Genomic DNA, 13582 nt, shown 5'->3' on the forward strand with positions numbered 1-13582 from the left:
TGTCCCCTGGATTGTGAATGGTTATAAACAAGATGGCTCTAACACACGCCATCTTGTTTAAGCAATACGTATCTGTGGGTAGTCTGCCGAAATAACTTCATAAAGTCTGAAGGGCATCAGTTGACATATGAGGATAAATAATAAAAGACGAAGACTCTGAAAAGAAAATTAAAAATGAACTGTAAGTGAAAAGATAAAGATGTGAAATTACACATAGAAGAAAAATAAGACTATTCTATTGGATTTATACAAAGAGTTGAAAGGTGTATACATATTTCCATTTGTTAATTTTAAATATTTCATTGCACTGTATGTTGATGACAATAGATAGTTAGTGATATAGTAGAGGAAATGGAAAATAAAATATAAATACTTACTTTAATTTTCAGAAACTTTTGATATTCATTTAGGAGGTTCTAGAGATTATTCAAATGAAATGTGAGAACTGTAAGATTAAAATAGTATTTTTATACTTCACATCAAAATCACCTTGTAGGTGAACTATTCAGAGTCCAAATGCAAATAACAATGTGAAATAATGAATTTTTATGAGAAATAGTAAAAAAGAGGTAAAAATTAAATATTTAATTTTTTCTGAAACTACATACTTCTAGGAACGTTTTTGTCAAGTTTCAAACAATTTCACCCACCAGCTTTATTTTTGTAATGAAATGTGATGAGAATGACCTTACCTTCTCTCTGATAGCAAATCAAGGTGCCATAAGGTTAAAAGAAATGTTTTGATAGAAGTGAAAACACTGAATTAAAATGAAAACAATTGACTTTCAGAAAATGAGTTGATTGAAGCAGAAGATCATGTGGAGGTCAATGGCGTTGTTTTCAACAAACCATTTGTGGAAAAACCAGTCTCTGCAGAGGACCATAATATATTTATCTATTACCCAACATCTGCAGGTGGTGGGAGTCAGAGACTGTTTAGAAAGGTATGCCCCTTTCGGTTTTTTTTTTAGTTTATTTTCAAATTTTTATTATACATTTTTAGTGCAAAATATAACTTTGAAATTTTCATCCCTTAGTATGAAGCTTTGGTTATAGTGTTGCAGACAAAGCTTTTGAAAGCAAAGCATTATTCATTTCAGATTTTGTTCTGTATAGATTGGAAGATAAGTGTTGAAAATCCATCAGTAATTGCTGTATATATATATTAGCTTTCATTATAACTAGAAATGTTTATGGATAATTCACATGCTGCACAATGTAGTCTTTTTTTTAATTTTGTTTACAGATTTAGGTATGATGTAACTGAAGGTTCTGCTAAGTTAAAATGGTTCACACTTATTTTTAGTTGTTTTGAAGTGACAAAATTAGAAAATTGTAGTTTGATTTTCATTGAACGGAGAAGGATGGCTTAGAAGTGGCTAACATAGGGAATGTTAATTTTTTGATCAGTCTCAAGTTAAATTCAGTGCAGAAATTCAGATTCATTCAGAATTGTTTACAAAAAGTAATAATAGAGAATGTCTGAAGCACATTTTCCAGGTTTTGTTTTTGTAATTGGAACTACACCATGAGGAAGACTCAAGTTGTATGTCAACATTCCTGCACATATATATATTTGAAAAACAATATGAAAACTAGATTACAAATCATCATATGTATAAACAGGAGTTTTTGCATATGATAATTACACTAGAAAACTTGCAAAGAATAACTTATTGCATTGGACAGTAGATGTGCTATATACACGGCATATTTACGTATAAGTACTATATACATGGAATATTTAGGTATAGTTTTTAGACCATTTTTTAAGATCAGGTTTTAATGACACTTCCAAAATGGAGATGTTAAAAAATTGTCTCAAAATTTCTTTGCAAGAATTTAGGAATTTGTTCTTAGAAATATAAAGTTAGTTTTGTCTTTTTTATTTTATTTTCAACACAAATCAGGACTTTTATTTTTAATGCAATATGATATGCTATTTGTATTTGTAAATATAAAATATGCATTAAAGTTTCAGTTGTAATCATTTGGTGAGTTTTGTATTGAATGTATTTTTGTATTTTCCTTTGTTATTGTAACATTTTAAACACACGGCTTTACTTATCTTCTCATTTCTTTTAGATTGGTAGTCGCAGTAGTGTTTATTCTCCAGAAAGCAGAGTAAGGAAAACTGGATCTTTTATTTATGAGGAATTTATTCCTACGGATGGAACTGATGTAAAGGTAGGACTTATGATAATTTGTTAATTCTGTTTCATGAAAGTAATAAAAATGTAAGCATTGCTATGAACTGATACTGTAATATAATGAGTATACCACACAGAAACACTTTGAATAATAACTGAAATTGTCTGATTTAGTGCATCTCTGCATCATACATTATTAAAATTTCCCTGAAAAATTCAAAGTCTGATTAACCAAAACATTCAGGAGTTGAGCCATTTTCTTTTATCAGAAATGGCCTGAACAATTCATTCTTTTTCATGTTGCCCCCACTGATTGATTACTGCTCATTAAATTAAAAGCTAGTTGAAAAATGTTTTTTCATAAGAATGTTTATTTATCTGAAAAGAGTAAACATAAACCTGTCATGACATTTTTTACGTTTGTTTTTTGTTTTTCAACTGTGAAAAGATAAGTAAATGGTGTGTATAAAATGGCATTTTTGGTGTTTTTAGTTACCATATGTTAAGAGTAAAATGTCCTTGATTTTAATTTGAAGACCAGTATTTGGTCACCCTGACAAATATGCTAAGTGGTCCACTCACAATTTAGAATTGTTTAAATGTTCTTATCACTAGCACATTATTCTGCAGGTTACATTTTGTTTCCATCAATAATAGTTTTTATGCAGTTTATTAGTCTTTTGCTCATTCCAAATCTCCATTGATTATTTAATTTATAATTATCTGTTTCATATCAGAACAAAAGTTATTTCAGACAATGAAATTATATATATATATATAGTGGTTGTATTATTGATATTAACTTCTAATAAGAGTGAGCTAATTACTTAAAGCAAAACTAAAAATCAACCTGGTAATGAGTATAGTTAATTAAATATATTTTTATTATTTTCTTGCATAAGGATTAGAATGCATTTTTTCATTGATTGTTAACAATGCTTCCGATATGAAACATAACCTCTGAATCACATCTAGCTTTCCTGATTCAGTGCTGCCCTCTATATGCAAACCTTTGCTCCCACCTAATCTCACATGTTTCAACATGATACTGCTGTGTTGTTGCATGCGAAAACCCTCAAATAATAGGAGTGTGACACCACCTCTAAGCACAGCTAGCTCCAGCTGTACTGATTATTAAATCATCACTTCTTCATTTAGCACACATTTTAAGATGTGTTTTTTTTTTTTGATTGGTTGAAGTATCTACAAATCCAATTGTTGTGGAAATATGTTTTTCTATTTTGAAACAATTTTACCTCTGTAGAATTTGTGGCTGTTATGATCCACAACATTAATTACACAAATATGTTCATCTTCATGCTGTCTAGTGCAGAATATTCTAGACAGACTACCACAATGGCACAGGTGCTTCTTTGTCTGTTAAAAGACATGACTCTGTGGCAGGTGGTGGAGTACTGCATGCGGCCTGGGCTTTTTTCAGGCCTTGATAATGTGCTTCTCTCTCCTCCTATGTTTACCATCTGTAAGGACATGGATTTTAAGCACTCTTTTTCAATCACCTAAATTTGCAAACAATTCTTCCAGTGTAGACATGGATTTATCTCAATATTCTGTGTCCTTCCGTGATTTTTCTTTTCAGGTATGTTTTCTTTTTTACTCCCTCCTATTTCTTATTATTCTTTACTTTCCCTTCTTCATTTGACCCCTTCTCTAGAACATTATGTTTTTCCTCCTTTCCCATTAAGCAAGTCCATGTTGAAACATTTTTTGTCTCAACTTCAGTCCTTGACTGGTTTCACATATGCCTTGGCTTACGATTGAGCTGAAGTCCCTTTCTTAAATTTCCAAATATGGAGTCTTCTTCAGGCTCTGATCCATTGTCCTCTGTTAGTCTTTCTCAAGCTCAGTTTTCTTGCATTTCCCATACTACCTTTTTATGTTATCTATTCTCCATCAATCTCATCTTGGAAGCAACCCACCATTCCCCTCAAGGTTTTACAGTGGACATTCATTCCCTTATGTTTTGTTCTTTGGTGAGTTCTTCTTCCTCAATCTTGTCCATTCTCACTTGGCTACTCTACTGCTGAGATTTGTTGTGGAGGGATGCCCTGCTTGCTCAAGTATGTTTACCTCTCTTTTATTTCAGGGACCTTCACCTGGCTCCTTTTCTCCACCAATGAATTTTTGGTGGGGTACCTGAGTCTTAGTAGTTATGGGCTGAGGCCATGTGCGAACATTTTTTCTTGGCTACCCTTATGTTCCATCTTTCCCAAGCGTTTCCTCTTCCATTTTGTGTCTCCTATTTTCCTCTTTTCTGCTCCCTGTATTCCATTCCATTCCTCTTCTCCCATCTATTCTTCCACTATCTGTAAGATTCAGTTCTTACAGTTGCATTGGTGACTATCTTTTGGGTTTATTCCTGTCTGCTCATTGTTCACCAGTACAAAGAGGATTGATATTCAATCATCATTCTGTCCCATATCCATCAGTTTCTTGACTTTAGTTTACTGTGATGAGTTTTCTCACCCTCTGATGATCTTTTTCTCTGGGGTTTTGGATGACCAAGGTCAATGTCTCTGATGTTCACCTTCATATTCCTATCTTCCCAGCATTCCGACTTTAACTTCAGTCTATACATCACAGTTGAGCTTATCAACTCTGAGGTCTTCCTTTTGGCCTAGTGTCAGACCTATACATTTGTCTTGTCTCATAGTGTGTGCTTTTGATCTTCATATTCATGGCTTGGGATTAAGGACAGTTGGGACTATTTTCATGTAGCTTTCTTCTTGTTCCATTCTGTTTGCCCATCCTCCTTAGAAGTTTATCATCAAAAGTGGCACATTTTCCCCTGTTGATGTAGCTTTTGATTCCTCTCACCTTCTGTTCCCCCATCTATCTGTGTTCTTCACATGGCTTTTTAACTGGGGCTTGTTAGCTGGCAGCTCTCTCTACTACTTTCCTGTTTTCCCTTTATGTTTGGGTTTTTCTTCCCTAGCCCTTCCTATTCTTCTTGTCTAAAGAACTGGGACCTTATAGTTGTTCTGCATGCCATTACACTTCCACTCTTTGAACCTTTAGCATCCTGTTCCTTATACCATCTTTCCCTTAAAATCTATTTCCTCTTCCTTCTTGCCTGTGGTTGTCAATGTTCTTGCATTCTATTTTATCACTCCTATATCCTCTACGTAGATTGCATTTTTCCTCCCTAAAACATTTGTAGTGCATAGAGTGATAGTGCATTCCAAACTATATCTCTTCTTTCCATTCTTATCTTTATTCTCATTTGGCACTAGATCACCTCCTTTGTCCTGTTTATGTGGTCCGTTGTTGATTGTCTGCACTTCTTTCTTTCATGGTTCCCAATCTCATCTCTTCCTTCCATGGAACCCTTCATCCACTTTTGTTCTTTTTCGTGTTACTGTCAGTGGATGAGTCTGACAGGTTATCTGCTTAACCCTATATGCCCGGGTACCCTTTATTGTGCATGGCACAAGGTTTTAGTGTCTTACATTCAAAATTTTATTAAATCACTTTTTGTTTATGTTATACCAATTAAAATAGCATAAAATCTTAGCTAAGAATCCATATTTGAATAATATACAAGTTTTAAGTTTTTAATTCTAAAAAAAAATATATAAAAAAATCCTGAATTTCCACTAGTGTAACACACATGACACATTTTGTCTTAGCATGTCGTCATCCCTATTTTATCCATCACCCGTAAAAAATGTACGAAATTAAACGTAAAATGCTCTCTATAAAATCATTATTGCTCAACCAGACCATAATTTTTATAGCCTTCAATTTTGTTTGGTTACAGAGCTATCAAAGAGAAAATCAGACCCCTCCTGCCACACCCACCCATCACATCCTCTCTTTCACATTGGTTGATAGTTCTCTCTTACGTTTCATTATATATTACCTATAACCAATAGAAAGTCAAGTTTCATCTATCAAATGGTGTATTGTATAACATTGTGTTCTGAACAGATAACTGTCACTGTCATTCTGAGTCGCAACATCATTCCCGTGGGAAAGTTAACGACTAGCTTGGATGAATTTATAATGGCTCTTGTCACATAGTTAGAAAGCTAGGAAAATTTTTAGAAGTAAGTGAATTTGTCTACTTTTTGCATGTTATTAGTCTATAATATTTGGTGTATTATTTAATTAAATAAAAATTGTTAATTGCTTTACTATAATCACTAAAAAAAATTAGGCTTAACTCTCCTTGACAATCGAGAGCAAGAAAAAAGAAGATTGGGTAAGTACTTTATTTGTTGTTTTTCATATTTACTCTTTATTTATTATTATAAAAGTAACTAAAATTAAAAATACGGATCTTTTTAAGTTATTTAAGACTAGAATAGGTAAAATAAGTAATAATAATATAATTAAAATTGTTCATGAAGTACGCACGCGAGCAGCTTGTGGGTAATGTAATTCGATAGTGTAATGTGAGCTGCACATTCCCAAGTGATTTACAACTTATAATGACACAGATAGCAGTTAGACATGATTCAAAGGGCAAGAAAACAATAAAATTGAATTATAAATAGATGTATAATGTTACGAACTTAGAGCTACTTATGATAAACAAATGTAGTTTCATGTTACAATTTATAGTTATACTAGAAAGAAAAGAAGGTTAATTTTGATTTTTTTTTGGTGGTTACGAGGTCGGTCGAATTGACCGATCCCGTTTTGAGATTAGAGTAGAGAAAATAACATATAAACTATAAGGATTCCGTAGAAAAAAAAACGTTTGAAATGCATTTAGGATGTTTTAGGGATTACACAAAGGAAATTTGAGATTTTTGAGATGACGAAAAGTATTTTTAATTTGAACATAAAAATTACTTTGCACACGGACTATTCAAAACGGACTATTCAAAAAATATATTCATGGACAAAACTTTATTTTATTAAAAGTACTTCACTAAGAAATATGACTTTTTGTATGTGAAAGACTTGTAATATTAACTGAAAAACTGCCAGATTTCTTGAAGATATACCCAATATATATATAGAGTTATAAGTATTAAATTTATGTCAACTTTAAACGAGTACAGAAGGTCACGTGAATCGGTCAAATTGACCGACCCTGTGTCGAAAGAGTTAACATATCCTTCACTAGATGGAGAAGCATGTCTTCATTTCCAGGTGTCTTTCCGTCATATTCATTACCTAACTCACTCATTGGCTGCTCACTTCCATCTTCTGTTGGAGAAGATTGTTCAGGCTGGCATGTGGATGAACCCTCATGCCTTTGTTGCACACTATTTCTGTCATCTGACAGTTTCTTCCTTGCCTGGCTATGTATTTCTTCTAGTTGTTATTCTTCACACATCATGCTGTCTCTGACTAGGTAAGTCTTACTTTTTTCTTACCCTTTTTTACAGAGCCATCTAGTTCCTTACAGGATCTCATTCAGTGGTAAGTGTTGCCTGCCAGAGTATACTTAACCAAAATCCGCATTATATAGGGCCATCCGGGCCTAATATCGTACTCACCTATGACATGAGGTGTTCAACAAGACAGCTTGAGGTATCTTTGCAGGGCTCATTTTCCTAAACAAGGCCAAATTCAGACTGTATCCACTGATGGACTAGCATGAGTAAAACAGGCATGAGATTCCTACCCATCCTCTAGGCCTAGTTTAAAACCTAGTGCTGGTCTACTTTTAAAAATAGGGTTTTCATGGTCATCCATTGTACTGTCTTTTGATAATGCACTCTTCTGGACTCCCCACCTTACTTTCACCCTCTTTAAGTTGGGAAAGCTAGATGTGATGAAAGTAGGTGAGTATCTATCAGAAATACATTTTCAGTTGGGAAAATGTTAACTTTTGGCCATAAAGCCAACAATATCTTGAAACGTTTGGTCAGTTTTAGGAGATTCATGTTAGTCTTAAATACATATATTAAGCTAATAAGAAAAGCTGTAAGAAAAGTATAATAATAAAGATTAGTAATAATAAGACAATATATTAAACATTCTAACCAATACTGTTAATGAACACTAAACACTTATGGAACACTTAAACATCTGTTGTAGATTTACTGTTTGTTGAACAATGTAACATCAGTATAACCACGTATAAGTAGAACTTTCCAACAAACCTCTCTAAAAACTGTGACCAATTATAACCCATTAACAATTCTGACAGTGTAACTTTAAAGGAGCATAAGATCTAAGTTACTAAGACAGTTTAAATGAGAAGTCAAATAGAAGGACAGTAGCAAGAGTACAGCCAAGAAAATAATATTTTTGAAGATACAAAATAAAAATGAAATAAATATTTGAATAATATAATAAATAGCTATAATACTGGTTCTATAATTAAAACATAATGGTTTTGAATGTAATAAAAATAAAATAATATGTTAAATGTATTGTTGTACTGTGAGGTGTGTCTAACACAACTACTACCATTTTAACTAGCCTCTTTCACTTAACAAAACATATAAAACAGACCAAAGGAAATAATAAATAAATTTAAATCAGCTGGAAAAAGTAAGTCTTGAGAAAGTTTATTAATAAATATAAGAATTTTAAAGGGAAGTTGCAACAGCCATAAATTAGGTAACAAATGACGTAATGTCATACCATATATATGGAACTGTTTACATGGCTAATATTATATATGAATAATAAGAGCTTAAACTAAACAGAGATTAGACCAATGGAGATCAGTAGACTAAAACTGTTCACTATTACCTTATGCAATTTCCATAGCCATTGTAGATCATGCTGGTTTTGATTCTGTTTATTTCATTCTTTTCATATAGGAATAGCACAGAATAGTTATTTAATATATATATATTTTTCATTTGCAAAAACATAACACACTTTCCAGAGAAAAATGCATACATTTAATTTTCAATTTATGGAAGAAGAACAAAAATATATATATATATACAAGCTGAAGTACCCATCTTTTGTCTGGGTTATGAACTTGAAAAATGTGGGATGGATGCTATGACATACAATTCATTTATAACTAGTGAAAGTACCTGGCTTCGCTCAGGTTATTAGTTTTGGAAATGGGAGATTGAACCTAGTTGAGCTGATAACAGAGTTGCAATTCCTGATTTTATTTTATTTTTCATTGCTAGGACTTATTAATTGAAACATTCTATGTAGCTGTCAAAATGTATACTTATACTCTGTTATAAAATTTCTTTCACTATAAATTTAGTATCAGTTAGATGTGTAATATTTAGTGTCATATAGATATGCTAGCGAAAGTATCCAGCTTCACTCAGGTTATTAGGTTGATTTATTCTAGATGACTATGTCAGTGTGTGTATTCTGAACTCATTTTAGCATGAAAGTATAATCTATATACTTTTATTACTCCTGTATGGGATGTGTCCTGTTTATGAAGGTAACCTTCCCTCTGACTTGTCTTTCGGTATTAAACCTAAATAATAATAAAAAAAAGATAAAACAGACCTCTTTAATTAGTGGAGCCTCTAAATTACAAAATAAATATTTTTCAATTTTTGTAGTTTATACATTTCATTTAATACTTTCAGTACATAGCCTCTTAACAACATTATTAGGTTATACTTTTATTGCTATGCAACATAATATAAAAGCCATTGTTGAATGCATTGTTACCAAAACACTATGGCTTTTTCTATGTATTAAAAGTTGTTATATGAGGAATCACTTCTTTTCTATGTGATTTTTTGCTAGCTTGTCTCATTAAAAAGATGTGCATGTCTGTCTGTGATTTCTATTTGTAATATAAGGGAATACACCATTAACTAATGTTTGATACAATTATTCTGACAATATAGATTCTAAATGACCAACTTATTCACCCAATTGCAATGTTGAGAAAAACAGTGTTCACTAATTTGGTAACCAAAACTAAAATTCCATTGATAAATTAAAAATGTGTACTGACTGTTATTAAAAAAAACTATAGTCATTATTAGATAGCTAAGAAAGTGTCACTGATGCACCAAAAACGTAGTACCGATATTGTTAAAAGGAGTGGTATAATCACTGTTTGGAAAGAAAAAAAATTGTCACTGTTACACAAAAAGTCATTTCTGCTATTGTTGAGAGAAATAATACTCACTGACTTGGTAACTAAAAAGATATTGTTGGTACACTGAAAAATTCCTACTGATGTTGTTGATTATTCTTGACTTGATAGTACTTCAGAGAATTAGAATTTCATTCATATATTGAAACTGTGGTAACAATATTCACACTTCTTTTCTATGTGGTTTTTCACTAGCTTGCCTCATAAAAAGATGCACATGTGTCTGTCTGACTGTTTGTGATTTATATTTGTAATATAAGGAATTACTTTATTTCTATGTGGTTTTTCTCTAGCTTGCCTCATTATGCATGCATGTGAATAAGTAATAATACCAAGGTGCACACCCTCATGGTCCACTTAGTGCAGGTGCAAAATTTCAGGTTTCTAGGTTCTTTTTTGCTAGTTTGCCTTATTTAAAAGATGTGCATGTGTGTAGATAAGTAATAATACCCAGGTGCACACCTTCAAGCTCCACTTAGCATGGGTGCAAAATTTCAGGTTTTTAGGTTTTTTCCTCTTGAAATTATGGCAGTCACAAACAGAATCACAGAAACACATTTTTATTGTTATAGATATTAACAATTTGTATTATAATTACAAGCATTATAATTGTAAACATTTTCTTTTCTGTGTCAGTGTTGTAGCTTTGGATTGGTTTCTAGTTGATGCAGTTTTTTTAAGTATGTATTTCCAGAAACTAAGGGTCTCCAGATATTACTAGTAAAAAAATTTGTAATAAAATGGAAATTCAGAATTGCCTAATAACTATGTAAGGTTTTTTTTTAATGTTGTTTAATTTTCTATGTTCTGTACAGGTATACACTGTGGGACCTGATTATGCTCATGCAGAGGCGCGCAAGTCACCAGCATTAGATGGTAAAGTTGAACGAGATAAAGAAGGCAAAGAAGTAAGGTACCCAGTCATTCTTGGAAATACAGAGAAATTAATAGCCAGAAAAATATGTCTGGCATTCAAGGTAAGCTTGGATGTAAAAATAATTCAAAATTTAGTTTATTCAATGACTTTTAAGTTCAATTAAAATAGAAAATGGTATATTTAAAGGAATTCTCCCAATTTTGTTGTCTTTGATATACTAAAATAAACTATTTTATAAAAGATATTCAACTCCATGTGATTTTTAAGATGAGTATAAAAAATATATTTTGGGTAGTGACAAATGTTAAGGAAACGTACATCAAAAAAGAACTCTAAAGCTGTACATATAAACTATAGTTTGATTTCATATTATTCAAAAGGAAAGCTCACACAGAATTTTCTAAAATTTAATTATGTCATTTCCATTCATAATAGTTGTGAATATTCTCTTGTTTTTTTATAAAGGCTCTGAATGGTGCTTTGTATTTATATCAACTTAAAGGTCATACAGATAGCTACAGTTTAAGTTGTGTATGAATAACACATTGTTTTTAATCTTTAAATAGTGTCTTGCATGTTTTGTTGTGCTTAAATGGAAGCAAATATAAAAAATATTTTTAAGCAATACTTTGTAAGCTAAGGCATTCAGTTGCTCTTGGGTGCAACATTCTACTGTTCATAATTAGTGTAATTTAAGTTGATGAAAGTTTTGAAAAAGCATGAGAAATCAATGTCTGTCAAATAGACAAAAGTTGTAAAAACTAGTTTTATTGTGTTGGCTAAAACAACTTGTGGTGATGCTGATCACAGATAAGTGAACTTAAGAATGTTTTTACTTGTTTAGTCTGTCTTTTATAAACTGAGTTATCTGTTATATATTATCAATGAGAAGTTTCTTTACATCTGTGTTTGAATGTGTTATAAACTTGCAATTCACATATAATCATGAAACTACAAGTGACAGAATCACAAAACCAGAGGATACAAACAAGAAATCATTGGTAACTTAATACAAATATAGTTGTTATGAGTAAAAGATTAAATGAATGATGATCTACTTACATGCATACTATATTCCAAGATTTAGTACATTACTGAAGGACTGTTATTGTCATAATTTGATTTTCATGTTGTTTGTTTCTATGGTTGAATAAATTTTTTGACTTGAGGCATCCCGTAAAAATCAGAAAGATAGACTTGTTAAATATTGTGTATTTTGTGTTTTAGTAAATTATTTTTATTGAAAAATGTAATTGCGCTCTATTTTGCCTGAAGATATACTGCTGTAGACTGTTAAATGTTTAATCATTTGAAAAGTATTCATTAAAACTATAAATCATAGATGCACTATTTTTTTATCTAACTGTATAATGACCAGCTTCTCTATCAGAGCATAGGTAATGTTTCTCTCCTCATATTTCATTATAAAGATAAAAATAGTGGTTGAAATTGTTTGAAATATGACAAGGATATTCCTAAAAGTATGTTGTTTCCAAAAAATAAAATATATTTTTATTTTTTCTACTTTTTCTTATAAAAAGTTGTTATTCAATGTATTTGCACTCGGGCTCTGAATAGGTCACCAGCAAAGTAGTTTTCATTTTACGTATAAAAATACCAATTTTTATTTTACAGTTTCGCATTTCTTCTTCATAATCTTTAGAACCTTCTATATAAATATCAAAATTTTTTAAGGTAACTGTTAATATTTTATTTGCCACTTTCTCTGCAATATCACTAGCTCCAACATTATCATCAACATGCAGTGCAATGAAATGTTTAAAATTAAGACATGGAAATATGTACATACCTTTTAACTCTTTGTTGCATAATCTAAAAATATCTTTGAATCACATGCATAATTTCACATCTTTATCTTTTCACTTAGTTTATTTTTAATGTTTTATTTTCCTCTCCTGTTCTTTATCTTTGATCATTTATGTTGACACATATCATGTATCTGCAGGTGATATAACGCTAACTTTGGCAAAACGGTTTAGACTACCTGGCATAATATTTCTTGTACTCGTAAGTTGTCAAAGTATAGTATATAAATTTTAAAACACAAATAATACGTAATATAAATGTAAAAACATAAATGCAGTTTGTCTATCAAACTAATACAGATAAGGCTAGAAAAATTGCCAAGCACTATGGAAACCTCTCTCAACAGTGGACTAACTCATTGCACCTCATTGCAGAAATGGGTGTATAAATGTACATTTCCTCTTGCAGTAACGACCTTCAAGAGTGAAATCTGCTCTTTCTATTAGTTATACATATGTCATTCAACTTAAAACTGTTTCTTAGCAACACAGCTTCAACTTTGCAAGTGGGCATGGAATAGGCTGTACTTGGGAATTTCTACAACAGTTTCCCTTCGAGGCCAATTCTAGGAATGTGTATCAAGTTACTGGTAAATGGACCATTTGTACACTGAGTGGTCACAAGTAAATACACCTAATTTTTCATCATGTAACTGATTTATGCTAACTAATTTGTGTTTACAGAGCACTTTATAAATGAAAATGG

General features: G+C 31.5%; 1 protein-coding gene across 12 annotated transcripts in view; it reads left to right on the forward strand.

Moving 5' to 3' along the window:
- The window catches only part of LOC106457347 (inositol hexakisphosphate and diphosphoinositol-pentakisphosphate kinase-like), a 211293-nt gene that overhangs the window by 69696 nt on the left and 128015 nt on the right, over positions 1-13582 (forward strand). For all 12 annotated transcript variants that reach the window (XM_022383235.1, XM_022383240.1, XM_022383244.1 and 9 more), the window contains 3 exons: positions 790-944; positions 2086-2187; positions 10989-11150. In XM_022383235.1, coding sequence (XP_022238943.1) covers positions 790-944; positions 2086-2187; positions 10989-11150 — 419 coding nt within the window. The remainder of the gene's footprint in view (positions 1-789; positions 945-2085; positions 2188-10988; positions 11151-13582) is intronic.

Source organism: Limulus polyphemus, unplaced genomic scaffold, assembly GCF_000517525.1.
Source record: "Limulus polyphemus unplaced genomic scaffold, Limulus_polyphemus-2.1.2 Scaffold320, whole genome shotgun sequence".
NCBI lineage: Eukaryota > Metazoa > Arthropoda > Merostomata > Xiphosura > Limulidae > Limulus > Limulus polyphemus.